At 44.5% G+C, this 21,334-nt stretch overlaps 1 protein-coding gene across 1 annotated transcript in view; it reads right to left on the bottom strand.

Moving 5' to 3' along the window:
* Window positions 1–18,736: 18,736 nt before the first annotated feature.
* The window catches only part of CD5 (CD5 molecule), a 154,400-nt gene continuing 151,802 nt past the window's right edge, over window positions 18,737–21,334 (bottom strand). Inside the window, exon 10 of the mRNA XM_086953776.1 lies at window positions 18,737–19,210. Within this exon, the coding sequence (XP_086809902.1) occupies window positions 19,122–19,210 (89 nt within the window). The 3' untranslated portion in view covers window positions 18,737–19,121. The remainder of the gene's footprint in view (window positions 19,211–21,334) is intronic.

Raw genomic sequence — 21,334 nt, 5'->3', positions numbered from 1 at the left:
AGCTGTTGCCTGCTGTAGGCTTTCGATACAGCTTGCTGATGAGTCGTCCATTATTGACTGATACCAGAACATCCAGAAACTCAATTGACTGTTTGTCAATGGTACTGGTGAATTGTAAGTTACAATCATTACGATTCAGTTCCCTGACAAATTGTAAAGCTGCATCTTTACTGCCCTTCCACAGACAAAACACGTCGTCTATATACCTGGCCCAGAGGACCACGTTCTGGGTAAAGGCCAAGATGTTACTGGCCACCTGCTCCTCCCACCAGCCCAGGTATAAACCCGCGTAACTGGGGGCAAAGCAGGTTCCCATCGCAGTCCCTCTGGCCTGGCAATAGACAACATGATTGAACAGAAAATAATTGCTTGAGAGGCAAGTACGCATCATGGACAAAAGCATGCGTCGAGCTGTCATCCCAGAAACTTGATTCACAGCATACCCTTTGGCGAGCTGCTGCGCGCAAAGAGGAACTGTGGAACTGACACAGACTTCCACAAAGAAATGGATATCATGAAGAAGAGGTTCAGAGAGAGGGGCTATTCGGCCAAAGTGGTCGAACAAGCCTGTAACAAAGTCAGAGACGTAGAGAGAAGAGATCTTCTCACATCCAAACAACCTAGCGAAAGTGAAGAGGGACCTCTTAGATTTATTACCACGTACTCAGACCAAACATGGCAGGTCAGAAGAAGTCTGAAGAAATTTTGGCATGTACTCCAGCTAGATGAAACACTCAAAAAGGCTGTGGGAAATCAACCCATGATTACCTACAGGAAATGTCCAGCTCTTAAAGACGTGCTATGTAGCAACATGGTAAAAGACAAGGAAGATACCAGGAAGGTAGAAGGTTTCTTTACCTGTCGCTCATGCAAAGCTTGCAAGAACAGTGTCAATAGAAAAGAAATAACTTTGTCAAAAAATAACAAACCCTTCAGGATTGCTAAACACTTGACATGTAAATCTGATTACTGTGTCTATGCTTTGCAATGTCCCTGTCCTTTGACATACATTGGCAGCACGATACATCCCTGCAAAAAACGTGTGTTAGAACACATGCGGGCTATAACGAATGAGGACAAAAATTATCCAATTGCCAAACACTTCAAGGACTTGCACGGTAAAAATCTAAGTGTATTCAAGTTTTGTGCATTAGACAGAGTCCCACCGTCAGAACGGGGCGGTGACAGACTGAGACAACTACGCCAGCTTGAATCCAGGTTCATAATAAAATATGACACTGTACATCCGCTGGGGTTGAACAAGGATGAGGAGTTATCAGTTCACCTAATTTAATTGATTAATGAGTCCATGCAATGTATTCACCATACTGATGATACTCCAGTCATGTAATCCCTTAAAAACATGATTCTGAAGCTGTCTTGGATGTTTGACTATTTAAGTATATTTTAAAGTGATCATGTGATTTTTATGTTTGTAGGAGACAGATATGTCGCCACTCAGGGATGATGCTACACCATTGGCTGCTGCTGAGTGATTTAATTGGATGGAATTACAGGACTATACATTTTGTATCAAAAATCTTTTTGGAATTTAACCTGGTGTTGAAATTTCAAGACATTGAGACCAAACTGGAATGATGCGGTCATGCCCACTGGGGCGGAATTGACATGTATTATGCTTTATGCTTTTTGTATCTGATCATTGGTACATTTGCCCACTGGGGCTCAATCTTGAGAAACGTTTAGTTACTCTTTTCGTTTTAAAAAGGGTTTCACCTTTGATTAATTTGTAACATAATGATTTATATGTTACACCAAGTATGGTCCTTACACAGTATCTCTGTATAAATGTACAAATGTATATGTTATTTGTGTCCAATTACCCATTCAAATATGGCCGCCACAACTGGGGTTGTACTGACACTGATGTGAGGACAGGTAGTCCTACGTTTATGTTTATATAATTTCTTTACTTTAAAAATGAAACTGTTTGTAAACACCGTTACCCGTGACCAAGGTGCGGCTGCACCGAAACGCGTCGGGTGTTGTTTGGCACTCTGTGTGTGAATAAATAACACGCTATCAAGGACCTGGGCTCGAGTCAACTTTGTGAGTGTAAAGTTGTTTCTCTGCATTTTCCGAGGATCGCCTCCTCACTCGAGCCCGCCGCCGTGTGTGGCCGGGAGACTGGCGAACTGTCTTGGATTTTTCCATATATATATATATATATATATATATATATATATTTTTTTTTTAACCTAAATTACTCAAAATCCACTGAAGCACATATCTTGAGACATAGCAAAGGCACATCGGGCTACCAGTCCCTACAATTTTGCCAAGTTTGGTGGAAATCCATTCAGCCGTTCGTGCTAAAAGTGAGGTCGACCGCCCTATGGAAATTAACATGGGGAAAACACGTTTTGGGACCCCACTTTTATCTCAGCCCCCGCTTGACAAATCCCCCCCAAACTTTCAGGGAAGGACCAGGGCGCCGCGAGGCCATTTTGAGGAAATGTTCATGCAAATTCGTCAACCGGCGGCAAAGTTATTCCAAATAGAATTTTGAGATTTAACATTGAAAAAAATCCTAACTATAACTACCTACTGGCGACCGCCAGTAGGTAATATATATATATATATATATATATATATATATATATATATATATATATATATATTACAGCTCCAAAGTACCCAACGTACAAAGGAGCACCCAGACCTCAGCTGCCCACAAGGAGCCTTAAATGGTAAGAACGCCTTCAGCACAGCAATGTCCTTTAACTGTTCAAACTGCCCTGGATGGCCGACGTGTTTCGAAGTGTCCCCACTTCTCTTCAGAGGCTTTGGCAGTTATGGAGGAGCGCTTGAGGCACCACACCCCTTCTTGCTTAGATGCACGCCCAGGATGGGACTTGTAGTGCCTCACGTCGCGCTAATGTTCAGTCGGTAACATTTCAAGCCCACGGATGGGCCTCGTTGTGTGGAATTCGTGCAAAATCCATGCGGTGCTGTCCCATGTTCTCGGCCTGTAGTCAAGACCGCATGGCCCCCGGTTCTTTCAGGGTGGTGCTCCTACCGCGGCATGGGTCGCCGCGTAAATATTCCAGCTCCAAAGTACCCAACGTACAAAGGAGCACCCAGACCTCAGCTGCCCACAAGGAGCCTTAAATGGTAAGAACGCCTTCAGCACAGCAATGTCCTTTAACTGTTCAAACTGCCCTGGATGGCCGACGTGTTTCGAAGTGTCCCCACTTCTCTTCAGAGGCTTTGGCAGTTATGGAGGAGCGCTTGAGGCACCACACCCCTTCTTGCTTAGATGCACGCCCAGGATGGGACTTGTAGTGCCTCACGTCGCGCTAATGTTCAGTCGGTAACATTTCAAGCCCACGGATGGGCCTCGTTGTGTGGAATTCGTGCAAAATCCATGCGGTGCTGTCCCATGTTCTCGGCCTGTAGTCAAGACCGCATGGCCCCCGGTTCTTTCAGGGTGGTGCTCCTACCGCGGCATGGGTCGCCGCGTAAATATTCCAGCTCCAAAGTACCCAACGTACAAAGGAGCACCCAGACCTCAGCTGCCCACAAGGAGCCTTAAATGGTAAGAACGCCTTCAGCACAGCAATGTCCTTTAACTGTTCAAACTGCCCTGGATGGCCGACGTGTTTCGAAGTGTCCCCACTTCTCTTCAGAGGCTTTGGCAGTTATGGAGGAGCGCTTGAGGCACCACACCCCTTCTTGCTTAGATGCACGCCCAGGATGGGACTTATGGGACTTGCAGTGCCTCACGTCGCGCTAATGTTCAGTCGGTAACATTTCAAGCCCACGGATGGGCCTCGCTGTATATATATATATATATTCACTTAAAAAACCATAGGTTTCAGGACTTGTATAGTTAGGAGTTAGCATTTAAAAAAACATTGAAATTGCTCCTATATAGTTAGTTGTACTAACTATATTTCGCGCACCCGCAATCCACTGCTGATGATGTCACATATTACATCATTCATGACCTGGTCAGTGACATCACTGACGACATCTCATTTGACATCACTGATGACATCATCCAGTGACTGTGTGTTTCTGTAAAGTTTAAATATGTTTTACATATTGAAGAATGAGTGGATGTATAAGTGTCTGGATGAAGGATTAGTAGGTGCGTGACTGACTGTATGAGTGAGTGATTAAATGTGTCTTACTAAATGCATGGGTTAGTGACTAAACTGTCTGAATGTGTGCATCAGTATGTCTGTTGTTGTGTAAGCTGCTGCATGTGTTGATCAGTAGCTATATGAGTGGCTATATGGGTTATTGATTGGTTGCCCCAGTATTTGAATGGGAGACTGAGTGTGTGTGTGGGTGGCTGGGAGGTGTGTGACTCTGTGCATAGATGTGTGAGCAGTTGATTCACTAGGTGTATGAGTTCAAGAGTGCATGTGGAAACAGCTATATGGGCGGTTGACTGTGTGCATGGGTGTGTTGGTGAGTTAATGGATATCTCAGTGCTACATGTCCAAGTAAGTACATATGTAAAACACAGTGCATGTGAGAGTTGGCGTATATAAATGACTATACATGAGAGCCAATGAATGTACGAGTGGCTGTATGGATCATTGTGTACTTGTATTAGTGATTGTATAAGAGAGTAAGTATGTGTTAGTATATGTTTGAATAAGTAAGGTGTTGTGTGTATAACTGTATAGTTCAGGAAATGGAAGTGTGATTGATTCTTTGCATGACTGACTAGGTGTGTGAGTAACTCCATGGATGAGTGGCAGTGTGTGAGTGCCTGTATAGGTGTATGAGTGCATATGATAGTGTTGTATTGATGAGTGACTGTATGTATGAGTGATTCTATGGGTGAATGTGTGTGTAGACCTAGGAATCAGTGAGTGTGTATGTAGTAACTGGTATTGGTGTGTCAATGGTTTCAAGAATTGGAGTCTGTATTTAACACTGGGTGTATCAAAGGTTATATTAGAGTGTGAGGAGGTGCATCGTATTATCACATGAATGATATCATCAGTGATGTGATCAGTGATGTCAAATGAGATGTCATCAGTGATGTCAGCAGTGATGTCATTTGAGATGTCATCAGTGATGTCACTGACCATGTCATGAATGATGTAATATGTGACCTCAGCAGTGGATTGCGGATGCGCGAAATATAGTTAGTACAACTAACTATATAGGAGCAATTTCAATGGTTTTTTAAATGCTAATTCCTAACTATATAAGGCCTGAAACCTATGTTTTTTTAAGTGAATTTGCAAGGTTTTTAAAATGCTAATTCGTAACTATATAAGGCCTGAAACCTATGGTTTTTTAAGTGAATTTGCAAGGTTTTTTTAAATGCTAATTCCTAACTATTTAAGGCCTGAAACCTATGTTTTTTTAAGTGAATTTGCAAGGTTTTTTAAATGCTAATTCCTAACTATATAAGGCCTGAAACTTATGGTTTTTTAAGTGAATTTGCAAGGTTTTTTAAATGCTAATTCCTAACTATATCAGGCGTGAAACCTATATTTTTTTTCAATAAATTTCAAAGGTTTTGTAAATGCTAATTCTATTAGCGGATAACGTTTATATATGTTATTATCCTTCTGGGACCACCTGACCAGCCATCTTGTTTCTCAGGAGAAGTGAGGCACAAGAGCACAAAACAAGAGTGGAAAACGCGAAAAGGGGGCAGGGTATTTTTTTTTAAAGCGCACGGTGCGCGTGCCCCGCGATTTTTTTGATTTGGTTTTTTTTTGTTTGCCCTTGGGGGTCCTTTTGCGACCCCCTGAGAAGGGGTAGAGGGTTGGGGGGGGTCTCTACCCTGCCCCCTTTTCGTGTTTTCCACTCTTGTTTTGGGCTCTCTTGTGCCTCAGTTCTCCTGAAAAACAAGATGGTGGCCAAAACTTCCTGGTTTGGACAGTTTGGAATGTTGACAGTCGACTGCCAGTCAATCAGAAACTCGCTCGCGCACGTAAGGGTACGTACGCGTACGGTGAGCGCATATAGATATAAAATTTGCTCTAATTCAATTTTCTCAACAACTACTGGAGGGATTTTCACCAAATATAGAAAAAGCACTACTGCATACCTGTCCCTACCATTTTGCCAAGTTTGCTGTAATTCCGTTCAGCCGTTCGGTCTGTAGCCGTGTCTAAAGGTCCCATAGAAAATGCCATTTAAAAAATTTCAAATTCAATTTTCTCAAGAACTACTGGAGGGATTTTCACCAAACATAGCAACGGCACATCTGCATAGCAGGCCCTACCATTTTGCCAAGTTTGGTGTAATTCCATTCAGCCGTTCGACTTTAGCCGTGTCTAAAGGTCCCTATGGAAATTAACATGGGGAAAACACGTTTTGGGACCCTCCTTTCGGCCCCCGCTTGACGAATCCCCCCCCAAACTTTCAGGGATGGAGCGGAGCTGGCCAAAATTCTGGAAAATTACACACAGATTCCTCAATCGGCGCCAAAGTTATTCCCAATAGAATGTTGAGCGCATATAGATATATAATTTGCTCAAATTCAAATTCTCAACAACTACTGGAGGGATTTTCCCCAAATATAGAAAAGGCAAGGAGCGGAGCGAAGCAATTTTAAGGAAAATTACACGCAGATTCCTCAAGTGGCGCCAAAGTTATTCCCAATAGAATGTTGGGGATTTCCTATGGTAACTAGGTCCTAACTATATATACCTACTGGTGACCGCCAGTAGCTAATATGTAAATATTACACAGTGACGGTCACCACTGTGGCGGAATACTTACGTCTGTTTCCCAGTTTGCAAATCTGCATGAACGTTTCTAAAATTTAAGTTCATTTACCTTGGCATCTTAGAAAGTTTCACAATGTTCAGTTATGTGAAGGCCCAAGACAAGTGTGGTCCCAAAAGTGAGATTTTGCATTTTAATTCCCATAGGTAACCGTTCTTCCATACAAAAAAAATATTTTGAACATAATTACACAAAAAATTGTCAAAGTTAGATCTTTACTCAGAAAGCGTACTTTTGTGATTTGGTGTAAATTTGTGTGTAAAGAACTCTGATTGGGCATGAAGGGGTTAACATTCAGAAGCTGTATCTAAATAATTTGTTCTGCAGGCGAACTACCGCTGTACACTGCTAGAGGTTGTTTGCAGTGGGGCAGGGCACCAGCGGATGGTGGGTGTGTGGCCCAGGTCCTGCATTGTAGTGCAGTTCCTATAATCCCAATAGGCTCTGCGCATTGGAATAATATATACTATAGAATTGACGTAGGACTGAGGTCGACTAGGTCTCTATCGAATATATTAGACTTATTTGTGAGTGCCAGCTAGCTCAGAGGTCACTAGAAACTTTCTCGAAAAACAAGAAGGGCTTAGTTTCTGACAACCGCATAAACATGACAACTTTGTTTCCCCAAGATAAAACGTATCTTCAGAGTCTTAGAAACAATAGATAGATATTTCACTCAGTCAATCGTGCATGCTTCGTTTCACCAGAGGTGCAGAGAAATAGAAAGACTGGCGTTTTCAATAAAAAAAACAGCTTCTTTCTCATGCAGAAGAAATGAACTGCTACAATCGTAATACTGGCTGTAAAGTATAATGCGTTCAGCAAGAAGAGTATTAAATACTGTAAAAGCATGGTATGGTTTCAAAGCCATAAATTACATACATAAATAACAATGACTAAAAAGTACTCAACTTGTGCTTCTAAAATATGCCTACCCCAATGTACCTAACTTAAGTCTAGTACGAGGGAAGAAGTAAGTATGGTGTAGCATAGGTTTGGTATTCTTTGCCAAGAATCTATCCAAGATTTCTCTTAGGGTCTAATCAGCTCCGTACCTTGGTTTAGAATGAAGGAGGTCTGGTATCTCTCTCTCTCAGGACTCGATTTCCGAACACCCAGCAAGGGGAGCTTGGAAACACTAGAGCTGGATTTCTCGGCAAGAGAAAAGACAGCGTCTTTCTCAGGGCGTGAGCTGGAGGGTCGGCATCCTTCGGCACTTGCTGCAGTGAGCTGTGTCGGGCAAGTAGATAGTCGAACTGCTCCAAACAACCGTGTGTTTGCTAGGGCAAGTGTGGGCATATTTATACCTTGAAGGTGCCGAGTTTGACTTACGGTTTGGACATAATAACGCCATCAAAGAGCCTCAGTTCTTTAAAAACTCCATGAGTTCTTGGACAAATCAATATTCAAGCAAGGGGAAGTCCCTGACTGCTGAAGGTGTGTTTTCCAAGAAATCGTTGTGGATTTTCGGAACTAGTGGAAGTAGCTATGCCGTATTTGGACTGCATGAGCTATGTCTAAATATGGTTATGATTTCTAGGCCTATATAAGGATAGGGTGATTTATACCTATGTAAGGCATGAATCGATAAAATTACACTAGGGTCCTAAAATGCTATACAACAGCATAGCTTGGGAGTCGTTTGACAGACGCTGTGGCTAACACTTACTTTGCACAGTCAAGGCTGTGCACATCGAGCATGTTGGCTTGGATGTTGCCCGAGGGGTTGGGCGTATGTTCGAATTTGAATGTGATTTAAAAATTGTTTTAAAAAATCCAGAAATTCACTGAAAAAAACCAAAGGTTAAAGTGAAGTTCTAGGTACAGTAATACAATCATAGCTTTCTGTTAAAGAAAACCCAGAAATTCACTGAGAAAAACAACAATGATTAAAGTGACATAGTACTACAAATGATATAGAAACTAAATAAAAACACTGAAATTCACAAGTTTTCAGTGTGCTGTTGGAGTAAGGGGGCACATGACAACGCGGTGAACAACCAGCTACAGTACTGGGTGTTCTGTAGAGTATGAATTCCTGCAGTGGTATTACTTAAAGAACCCCACAGCAGCAAATCATTTTAGATTGTTTCTACAAAAGGATTTGTTGATGAGTTGGACAACAATCACATCCTACTGATTTCTACAGTCAACTGGGAAGCACTCACTTCCACAGTCGGAGTGACCAACCATAGGCAATGGGATACTGTCTAAGGGCCTTGGATAAAAGAAAAAATCCCTTTGTTCCTCAGTCCGTAAGCAGGCTCCCACAAAATTAAGGTGGTCATTTGGGTGTATGTTCAGTGCCGTATGTAGTACTTTGGTGATCCATGTGTGCCCTAGGCTCTTGAATAATGCTGATATGAGTGTATCTTGAACTCCTGTGAATCCAGCTGGACTTCAGATGTCACAGCACGGAGTCTGCTCTCCTAGCTTTGACCAAACATCTGAGGGTAGCACTAGATGCGGGACGCACTTCGGCACTGATTTTATTAGATGTCAGGTTGACACGGTTTCCCACCAGATCCTGCTTCAGCGGTTGGAGGAGGTGGGCATTGTGGGCTCTGTCCTGGACTGGTATGTCTCTTTTCTCTCTGAAAGGACCTTTCAGGTAACGACCTCCCCCTTTTGCCTCCATGATCCATACTATTAAACAAGGTGTGTGCCACAGGACTCCGCTCTGAGCCCAATGCTTTTCAACTTGTATGTGCAACCGTTAGCAACTGTGGCGAGGAGTAGAGGGCTTACAGCAGTATCATGCAGATGATGCACAGTTTGTAGTAGCTCTCTTTGACGATTCTGTGGGGGACGCTCACACGTTTCAGGGCGATCTCGCTGCTAGTGCTAAGTGGATGACTGCCAACTGCCTCCAGCTCAACGCCAGCAAGTCTGAGGTTTTGCCGGTAGGGAGAGACTCTGAGCTGTGGAGTGAACGCTGGTGGCCTGCTACCCAGGGCTGTGCACCCACCCCCAAACAGGAGGTGAAAAATCGAAGTGTCTGGGTGAACTCAGCCCTTAGCTTCCAGGTCCAAACTAAGAAAGTGGCGGGGACCGGTTTTGGGGACGCAATCCTGTATTCCGGGGGCACAAACCGCTGCTGGGTTTTTTGATCCGTCCATCGGACAGGGTATTTTTCAGGCCTCCATTCTGTCGAGACTGGATTACGCTAGCTCGCTCTACCTGGGACGAACAAGACTGAAATCCTGAGATTGCAGAGGGTCCAAAACGCAGCTGCTAGAACTCTCCTTGGCCTGCCTAGAATCTGTTCTACTACCAGTGCTATCAGACGGCTACACTGGATGTCTGTGGTAGAAGTGTAGAGTTTAAGTACCTCTGCATTGCTTTTAAAATTTTGAATATCTCCTCTCCTGGCATTTTGGCCAACCTGCTTTTCCGTATACACCCACCCGCCAACTCCGCTCGATGGGTCAACACCTGGCGGTTGTTCCCCGGGTGAGGAGGGTGTGTGCTGGTGGGCGCTCCTTGCATGCTGGTGGGCGCTCCTTCTGCATTCTGGCAGCCAAACTCTGGAACTCTTCCAATACATATCTAACATATCTACAGCATGAATAACTACCTGGCATTTCGTAAGGCTATTGAAACTCTTCCCTCCACTGAAGGCCCTGCTTTTGTTAATAGCCTCCTAATTGCTGCTATCAGCGCTGGGACGCCCCTTTGCGGGGGCAGCTGTGCACTTTATAAAAAAGTATAACATAAGCTTGTGAAAAGTCCTCCACTTGAGTCATCTACAATGCCTTGAGTAAGCTGTACCTTCTTGCCCTCGGGGTCCAGCAGATTCTGCTTGACCTTTTCCTCTCACTTTTCACTCTGCTGATTCTTCTTCTCACATCTGCTCTTTTGTGCTCTCTCCTCACCTATCTTTTCCTGCTATGTGTCCCATTTCCTTCTCCCCTTTGATGTGCACTCTCCTCCTGTCTACTTCTCTCTCCTCTTTTTCCCACCCTCCCCGGGGCTCCTTCCCTTTCCTCTGTGTTAATATCTCCTTCCCTCTCGCCTCCTGAATAAAAATTGGGGGGGGGGGGGGGGGAATATTGTGGAAAGGTTCCAAACTGTTGCACACTGATTTCATTTTCTGTAGAGAGGAGAGTGGACAGGGACACTATTGCTGGTAGCTGTTTGTGCATGTATCTGGTAAAACCCACTGTCAGTTGCCAAAATAGAGAGAGAACAAAAGATAAACTATGGCCAGCCCCAGGTGAAGAGATAAGCATCAGAAATGAGGTTGAGTGATTCTAGCGACACACTCTGCATGACTTTGTGAAGGCATACTACTCTGCACCTGTGTGTTTTATGACCAATACGGTTAAAGTTTCAACCAGTGAGCTTGACAATATTGCCGGCCGGCTGGCTAACGGCACTTCCGCTTTACTGATTGGGAGTTTTCAGGCAGAGCCTTGTTGTTGACGGGGTACTCAAAGTGCATTCTTTTTGCAGGGCTGACCACATTACCCTCTGACCACAGTGTGAGAGACTAACCATGGTGACTTTACCCTCTAACCAGGCTGTGAGCGCCTAACTGTGGTGGCTTTACCATCTGACTACTGCGTGAGAGACTAACCGTGGTAGCTTTACCATCTAACCAGACTGTGAGGAACCAACAGTGGCGGCTTTACCATCTGACCAGGCTGTAAGAGACTGACCATGGTGGCTGTACTATCTAACCAGGCTGTGAGGAACTAAAATAGGTGGCTTTACCATCTGACCACAGTGTGAGAGACTAACTGTTGTTGCTGTACCATCTACCCAGGCTGTGAAAGACTAGCATTGGTAGCTCTACCATCTGACCAAGCGGCGCAAGACTAATCGTGGTGGCTTTACCATCTGACCAGGCTGGGAGAGACCTAACAGTGGTGATTTTATCATCTGACCTCGGTGATCCTAGTTGCAGTACAAAATGCTGCTGCTAAGATGCTACTGAATGTTCCTGGACGCTTATCGACGGGCTCAGACTTGGTCAAACTGTATTGGCTCCTAATTAAGAAAAGGATTTTCCTTTAAAGCTCTATGCTTTTTACACACGATCTTGAAAGTACCCTATAGTTTACATACCATGATTAAGCCTAATCATCTAAGCCGATATCTCAAGTTCACAGGAGCTGCACTAACTGTGATCCCCAGAGCAGAAAGTGTTTGCAGCTTGTTCAGTTTTATAGCGGCGAAACTGTGAAATTCCCTCCCAGCTGATTTGATGCAGGCACATATGGAAATGGTCTTCAGAAAGAGCATATAACCTGTTTTTCCAGATAAACTTAAATTTGGCTGTAGCTATAAGTTATTGACCATCTACAGGCAGGAATTCTAGCACGGGACACTGCGTATGGAGAAACCAGGCACTTTACAAAATTGTTGACATAAGCGAGACCATGGTGACTTTACCATCTGAGCAGACTGAGAGACTAACAGTGGTGTCTTTACAATCTGCCCAGGCTGTCAGTGAGAGACTAATCGTGGTGGCAGTGTGTGGTTCTTTTCCATGGGACAGACCTTTTTAGGTCTCGTCTTAGAAACGCGCGAAGCGCGTTCTCCCCAGAGAACTATAGAGATCAGTTCAGCCGACAAAGGGAGACCAGAGCTGTGCACGCACACAGCATTGTCAATGGGAGAGGGAGCGACAAGAGCTGGCCACGTTCGCATCGGATTTGGTAGCGCGTGAGTCAGTCTCAGAGCTGCCGATGTGCACTCTCACGGCAACGGCGTCCCCGCCGCGTGCCACAGCCCCATGATGAAGGTGATGTTGGCAGTTCAAGTGAGTGTCTAAATGTAAGCCAACAGATTTATAACGTGCCTCAAATATGGGAATTCCAAAAAGAAAAACTGCACTGTTACAAGTCAGGGAATAAATGACAATGCATTTACACTTATGGCAGGTCTTTGAGAGGGCTCGGTTCTTTTGCGTCTTTCACGAAGGGGGTGAAGGGGGAGAAACTCAGTATATGGACTCTCCTCCCCTCCTCACTGACGCCTGCACTCGGAGGATGGTAGTCTCTCGCACCTGCATTCCACCTCCTGCCGCCTCGGATCACGCCTGCCCCCTGCCGGGTGGGGTTGAAGTTCGGGCTCCCGGTGTGGCAGAAGGTGGGAGGCCAAGACCTGCCCCGTGGCCGTCTTTCTGACCTGAGCCTCATGCGAGGCTGCAGGAGGGCGACTCGAGAGCTGGACTGAGAGCAGCCCTCTCAGTGGGAGAACATTTAGTTATACCTGGGCAGTGGCTCCCCCATCCCTGCCCCCTCCCCCGGTAAAATGGTGGGTTATTTTCCAATGCTTCTTCGGCCCTTCATTATAGATGCACTACTCTTGATAACTAAGACCTCTCGGTGGGTTCGTGCGCTTGAAGCAGCGATCTTTGTGTGTAACATGTAGGTCATCTGTTCCAATTGCCTCATGTTGTCAACCTCGTAGAGTCGACTGAATGGGTACCCTTGGCGTGTTGGCATGATCACACCAATTGTTTAAGTAAGGGTCGCCAATGTTGGTGCTAGGCGCCTCATTGTATGTAATCCCTCCCTAACGCCTACCCTTGAGCAGTGAACAGCGCTCCGCTGCCCGGGTGCCAGATCCCCCTCTACAACATCAGTAAAATAAATCACACTAGACGTGGCCATTTTCTGCATTCCATTAATGGTCTTATATAATTGTTAGAAATGAGGTGCCAGCCCCCCTCCCGTTCTGAGCATCCATGGCCATGCGTGGAGGAGCCTGGATGAGGCGATCGGAGGCAGCAGGTGTGACCAGGCAGGGCAGGAGACGTGCCAGCACACATCCTCGTCACATTGGACACTTGAGCCTATAACGAAATATTGGCTGGTGCGAGAGGGTCCGTCTGGACACGATTGGATTGAACATAATACAGTCATCAGCGCACTTACCCACTCAGATGCCTGCAAATGAAATGACATTAGCGGCCATTAGGGTGCAGCAAGTATACAGCAGTGGACTGATAGGCACAATTATTTAAATAAGTACAATAAATGACGGCGGAAAGAGAAAACGAACACCCTCCACTCCCAAAAAAAATAAGACAAATGACCAATTCCCTGCAGCCTCGGAACCCGCGCCCACCTCTCCAAATCACAGAGGAGCCTTGGAGAGCAGAGCTCCCCACCTCCCTCGATGGACGAGGCCAAGTCAGCACCCATAGTTTTGTACCTGTCATTCCAATGGCTCTTGAATGCAAAATATTTTTTTTAAGAAATACTTTATTTAGTATGTTGTTATGCTTCAAAAGACTTAAAGGGAAAGTCTCCTGGTATTTTATTTTATACAAATAGACTGCACCACTGAGCGTGACCTCCCCTATCTTCATTACTCTAAAAATGTTGGTTTTGGGGTGGAGTCATCTCACGTCATTTAATGTTATATCTCTTCAGATCCTAGCACTCCAAGCGCTCCATTAAACATATTTAATGCTTGTAAGAGGACCTCTGACACAGCATCTTTCAGCAGGCTGATCGCATTAAACATGTGAGAGTGAAAGAGGCAGATTTAGGGCAAGGGACACTGACACTATAACACGTTGATGACCATACTACCCTCCACACATACAGTTTGTACTTTGTATGCTCTTGTAACATACACATGTAATTTTTTCCTCTTGTAACGTATCGTTTGCTACCTCTTGTATTTTGTTTGCTCGATACATGCACAATTGTCACTATGGCATCATGTAACGTAACGTTTGCTTTTGTAAAATGCTCACTTGTAATTTTTCCTCATGTTTCACTACTGTTCCTATTGTGAAGCGCTCTGACACCTTCGGGTAAAGTCTGCGCTATATAAAAACGCATAAAATAAATAAAAAGTTATGGGGTGGATGTAGGACAGAAAGGTCAAAATTGCGTGAGGTCACTTCAGCTGGGTGAAACAAAGTTCATGTTCCCTGTTGTCTGTCCTGAGTCTAGGAGTGACAATGGGGAAATGGCACACATTCTTAGATATGTTGCAATGGGTCTCTAGGTGGCTTCATTGCCTCAGTTATACAATCTGCAGAATAAATTGAGGATGGAGAGTCCTCAAAAGGGGGAGTAATGGCGCCTGTCTGATAAACTTGCATGCAAATATGATATGGTGAAATTTGTGGTGTTATCTATGTTGTGTGTATGCAGTTGGGTCTTCTTTTTTTTCTTTTTTCCTCATTCATAAATAAGCGTTGAGAGGTTATGTAGGCATTGTAGATTGAGTGGTGCTGTACGCGGTGGGGATTGAGTGGTGCTGTACGCTGTGGGGATTGAGTGGTGCTGTACGCGGTGGGGATTGAGTGGTGCTGTACGCGGTGGGGATTGAGTGGTGCTGTACGCTGTGGGGATTGAGTGGTGCTGTACGCGGTGGGGATTGAGTGGTGCTGTACGCGGTGGGGATTGAGTGGTGCTGTAGGCGTTGCTGGTTGAGTGGTCATGTAGGTGTTGCGGGTTGAGTGGTGATATAGGCGTTGCGGGTTGAGGGGTGATATAGGCGTTGCAGTTTGAGTGGTGCTGTACGCTGTGGGGATTGAGTGGTGCTGTATGCGGTGGGGATTGAGCGGTGATGTAGGTGTTGGGGATTGAGTGGTGATGTAAGCGTTGAGCGGTGCTGTACGCGGTGGGTATTGAATGGTGATGTAGGCGGTGCATGTTTTCAGCAGGCACACTCCTCCAGCCGTCAGTGCACACTTTCACCAGGCACACACCACTATCCGGCATTGCACGCTTCACCAGACATACACACCACCAGTTGTCAGTGCACGCTTTCACCGGGCACAAACACCACCAGCCGTCAGTGCACGCTTTCACCAGGCACACACACACACCACCAGCCGTCAGTGCACGCTTTCATTAGGGGCACACACCACCAGCCGTCAGTGCATGCTTCCACTAGGCAAACACACCACCAGCCGTCAGTGCACGCTTCCACCAGGCACACATGTCACCAGTTGGCAGTGCACACACCACCAGCCATCAGTGTACAATTCCTACAGGCACACACACCACCAGCCATCAGTGTACAATTCTTACAGGCACACACACCACCAGCGCTCACATCATTTGTTATCTCATCCACAGTTAACTATTGTAGCAATCGCAGTATGGCGCACTTTACTTTTAAACATATTCATCTAAAGCGCAGCATGCCACCATTGCTACAAAACAAAATACACATTTTTTTTGTTTACAATTTATAGACTTTTGGTGCAGTTGGTGTTGCTATATTAAGCAATGCCAATAGCTCAAGCTTAATTAACCCGAGACCTATTGCATTGTAAATGAATGTTACACTTACTGCTTCATCGCCCAGCACGCCATGGGTGAAGTCTGAAGCATCACTCTCCCTACATCAGCATATTGCTTGAGTGATTAGATCATGCTTGCGCTGTTGAGCAACAATCAGAAATCCCTTCATATGTGCTAGAGTTGACATCTACAATCTCTGTCTGCCCAGAAAGTCCATCCAAGGGCTGCAAATTGTGCAAGAATGTTATTCAAGGTGTGATCAGCTCTGATATTACTTTACTGGTTCCTCATGAGTAAAAGTGAAATTCGAGGCAATGTGCCTTATACAGCAGCCTTCCCTCCTAAAATAGCTCCACATTGTTCAGGTGACTACCATCACCCTCCATGCTGGCTGAGGTCAGCCTCTTATTTTGTGCTACACATGGAATGAGGATTCTTAGAAATCTAAAACCATTTCTTCCTCAAGAGGACTTCAAGCAGGTGGTTCAAGCGCTAGATTATGGTAGCGCTACGCTCTGTGGCCTCCCCAAATATACCCTGTCCCCCTCAGGGCTTCCTTGAATGCCGCTGCAAGATTGATTACGGGTACAAAAAGAAATTAACACATATCCCAAGCCCTAAGATCTCTAAATTGGTTACCCAACTAAGCAAAAATACAGGTAAAGATTGCTTGTTTGATGCACAAAGCCCTCCATTTCAACCCCTCCCATTTACATGGCTCAAAAGCTAGAACTATCAGGAGGGGTAGACCATCAAGAAGTGCAAATTCTCTCCTATTGAAACCTTAGACCTTTCGTAAAAATAGAACGAGGCTCAGAGTTTTCTCTGGCTCGGCACCGAAGATCTGGAACTCTCTCACACTGGAAGTCCACAGAACCCCCTACACAGCTGCCTTCAAGCATGAAGTAAAAATGATCCTACGGAACAAGTTCTTGCCTTAAATGGTCATGGATCGTCTGCTTTCTAAATGACCCCTGACTACACTCTTCTAGAAAGCTCAGGGTTGTCTGTTTTTACCCTAATAACTAATATTTGTTCTCCTCCTGGTACATAGTTAATTGTTATTCTCTGTTACCCCCTTTGCCATTTCACCTGCACTTTGTTCTTCCTTTCCAATATGTGAAGCTCTCTGATACCATTCGGGGACATGTTCACGTTAGAAAAGACTTTATAAATAAATAAAATAAATGTAGCAGAAGTGTCTGGATGGTGGAGCCTTTGCGGCTGTGGCAGAGTTTTTTGACTGTCCGAAGTAAATACAAAAGTTTCCATTTTCAGAAGCATTTGGAGGTATGGCTGTTTCTTCAATAGTGTACATCTGCTTAATCGGTTCCATATAGCGCTGTGAAGCAAAACAATGTGTGTATTTATAAAATGTTGTATAGTGCAAACATGCACTGCATATGATGTACAGTGACAGTCTACGCAAGAAGCTGGTGTGCCTGTCAGGAAGGTGCGGACGGATCCACGGACACCCAGGGTCAGCTGACGGAAAGCACCTTCGTGGAAGACGCTTCGATGCACATAGACTGCAGAGCAGCTACGGAACTGCCCCAACCATCTGCACAGGTACCCCAGAAGCATCTGGGGCAAGGAGCTGCTGTCCTAGCAGTGAGAAGCCTGAGCCTGCATCCTTCTGACCCCCCTTAACCCGTGGCACCTGTGAAGGACATGTGCCCGTCTCTCCAGCCGGCCCTGGAAGTCACTGTCTGGAGAAGGTCTGACTTCCATCCCTTGGCGAGGGTCCCATCTCATTGGCTGGAGGAGGCCCCCCTTATTCTGGGATACTTATAATTCTTTGTCTGGCGAAAGCAGTTGTTGTAATATCAGGACTTGAACACCATGTCAATAGGAAACCTGGACTGTGGCCGGTGGGTCCCCAGTTACAGCCCCACCCCCCATTAATATATCTGATACCATTTGGGGTCATGTTAGCGCTATACAAAACTTTATAAACAAATAAAGAAATATCATGTAAACTGGTACCCTTAACAACCATGGTTCCCACCATAGCCCAGTGGCAACTGACTTCTGGGACTCCAGTGAAAGACACCGGGTCACAGATTGACACCACCACAATTTGTCGGTGGGAACTTCACTTCTTTGGGTTGTGTTTTATTTTCTCATGGTTATAAGATGTGGCTGGGACACTGGTTGCATTCCTTTAGGTATGCATACCAAACCCCAAGGACATCAGGGGAATCCTTAAATCTGAAAACTCTTAAGTGCAACCTGAAGGTATCTCAGAACCTCTGAGACCATCTTCACAGGATGTACATCTCTGGTTGGATCCGGGTCTTTGACGCAGAAGGTGTGCAGCACTTCTAGGTTTCGATGTCTGTATTTAGAGTGTAGAATGTTTACCTATATACAGATTAAGTCCTTTTTATTTCTAAAATAGATGCCTACCTGTACATTCTAGGTATTTTGTTATTTAAAGCTTCAAAAAAATTCAGAGCTTCCACTGTACTATTTTTTCCTCTCCTGGACCAATCCCCATCTCTTCCACCTCCTGGGGAGGGGCTCAACGTACCCGTCTCCAAGTTTCACCCCCTCAGCAGGTTCCCACACACGTGATCAGCCCACCCAACTCCCCATCTTTGCCCTGCCTCGTGCCCATGTCTGAGTATCTCGTACTCTTCCTACCACGGATGCTAATCACCGCCACCCTCACCCCAAACATTTGATGAAAGCAGCATAAAGTAATGTTTGAATGCCAAGGACCCTCACGCTTTAACCATTTAAACATCTCGCTGGATCCCAAATCCAGTTACTAAGACATGTACCAACCTTGTCTGTTTTTAATTTCAAGTAATTTCCAAAATATATTGTTGGATAATTTAAACCTTGGGGGTGTACAAACGTAAGATTAAATGATGCTGCGAATATCCGGCCATCGAGGAGTGCGTCACCTCCTCCTCACAGGAGCGCATAGCCGTAGGCTTGAGTCTTTGACCGCTGTGTCGTTTCAGGTGGTTCTTCCAAGTGCTCAGGCTGTGCCACCGGTGTTAGTCCTGTCTTGCTGAGGGAGCTTCTCAAGCAATGTCCAGCTCTATGTTTCTGATTACTGTTAAAGTTATCCAGCTAAATCTATGTCTCTCTTATCCTGGGATACAGAGCACAACCATCGTTGGAGCCGGTGAAAAGGAGTCCATCTGTGGATGAAAGTCAGAGCCTGCGAGCTCCACTGAAGTCATACTCACTCCCAGAAGAGTTATCAGGAGGGTCAGAGGATCTTCTCAGGGAACCTTCAAGAGCTTGAAAAGAGGAGAGGACACAGGGATTAAACCAAGGTACTGAAAGATTCAAGGGTTTGATGTAGGGGTGGCTCCCTTGAGTCTCTTCCTAAATGTGCAGTGGAAATCTCTCAAAGCACAAAGTGGCCAAGAAAAGAAGGGACATCAAAAGACCAGGTTATGGGAAATTAGGGAGTAAGCAGTTTAATATTACTACAATTATAATAAAAAAAATACAAAAGTGAGGAAATCAAAATGGATGTAGGTTGACAGCTTTTCAACCATGGCAGTGGATTTTAATCTTTTGGCTTCTGCAGACCTCACTGAATCACAACTGGTTACCAGGGTCCCCCATGGCAATTTTATCATTTGAACCTCAACAATAATACACAAAAGATACACAAACAAGTACACATTATATGAACTAAGTCCATGTATTTCCTTTGTGATTGTGAAATATGAGTGACCACACGGTATAAGACCAGGTTGTATCCATAAATCAATAGGTAATCATGTGGGATTTATGCACCTATCTGCTTTCTCCCTGTTTTTTCTGAGTGTTTTCCTTTCTTTTGCCTCGTTTTTTACTGCTTTCTCCTTCCTCTCCCCTGTTTCTCTGAGTACTTTCACCTGCTTTTGTCTCGTTTTTCACTTCATCCTTCCTCTCCCCTGTTTCTCTCATCATCATAAACTTTATTCGACAGTTAAGTCATGAAAGCACACCATTAAACACTCGTCAAATATTCAAAACAATCTAAAAACAACCATAATATGATATTTTATATAAATAATTAAGATACAATTAAACTCCATACAGCAACTATCGAATACATTGATTAAAAATGATATGAGCTAAAATTATTTAAAAATTATCAAACTACAAAAGAGCATTATTAACATATTCACTAATTCATTATGTGGGCTAGGGAGTGGTTCTGTAACACACAGGGCCCGATTCACAGAATGAACTTAAGACTCAAACCTAAACTTACTACTATTTTGGTATTCACAGAATGCACGTACTACTTTTGGCATTCACAGAATGAACTTACTACTTTTGGTATTCACAGAAGTTAGGATTTTGTCTTAAGTCAGTCTTAAGTCTGTCTTAAGTATCTCCTAACTCTGTCTTAAGTCTGTTTTAAGACTAATTTAAGACAAAATCCTAACTTCTGTGAATACCAAAAGTAGTAAGTTCATTCTGTGAATACCAAAAGTAGTAAGTTCATTCTGTGAATACCAAAATAGTAGTACGTTTAGGATTGAGTCTAAGTTCATTCTGTGAATCGGGCCCACAGTGTCTGCCACTTAAGCAGGAAACCTATAACCCATTACTTATTCAAGCAATTATTTTTCCTGGGTTGGGCTTGAGGCTAAGAAATAACCCAATGGGCCAACTACTCACTAGGCAAAAGCATCAGCTTTGACCGTATTGCCCATGCCCAATTCAGGAACTTCGCTATAGCTATAGGTGGGTTGGGGTCTGAACCTAGAATTCTCAGAGCCTCTGCGTATCTTCGAGTACCCATTAATCGACAGATTGGTTTTATCCACTTGCGACGTGGTGCAATATATAGAGGACAGAAGAACAAGATGTGACTTACAGATCCTTGCTGGTCCATGCACCTAAAACATCTGTCACTAGTTGACCCCACCCATTTTGCAGTAAATAGGCTTGTAGGAAGAGTTCCCACCCTGAATTGGAAATACAGTTTATGATCATAAGGCTTTTCAATAACATCCCAATACCTTTCTAGCGCTGGCCAGGGCTTAAGTTTGAGGAATCGTCCAGTGAGGTGAGAAGAAAGTTCTTTCGAACATATTAATGAGAAGACCATCCCCCAATATATTCCCTTCAAGATTTTTTTTAGAGGGAAAGACTGCTTTTAAGGGGTCATCCCATAGTTCGGTCATGCCCAACCTCACTAGCATGGATCTAATCTCCTTCAGCCATTTAATTTTATGAAAGGAGTCATTTTCAATGATATCCATAAGACCCTGAGCATAGTGCGATAGTTCCTCAGTACTCCATATTCTACGCCAATACAATAATGGGCGAAGAATGGCCAGATCTTCAACTGCTTTCCTACCTAGATCCCATAAGAGTGGTGTTAATGGGGTACTTTGTGGGACACTGGTAACTTT

The sequence above is a fragment of the Lissotriton vulgaris genome, chromosome 1_2 (assembly GCF_964263255.1).
Source record: "Lissotriton vulgaris chromosome 1_2, aLisVul1.2, whole genome shotgun sequence".
Taxonomy (NCBI): Eukaryota; Metazoa; Chordata; class Amphibia; order Caudata; family Salamandridae; genus Lissotriton; species Lissotriton vulgaris.
This window is presented reverse-complemented; position numbering and strand designations above follow the sequence as displayed.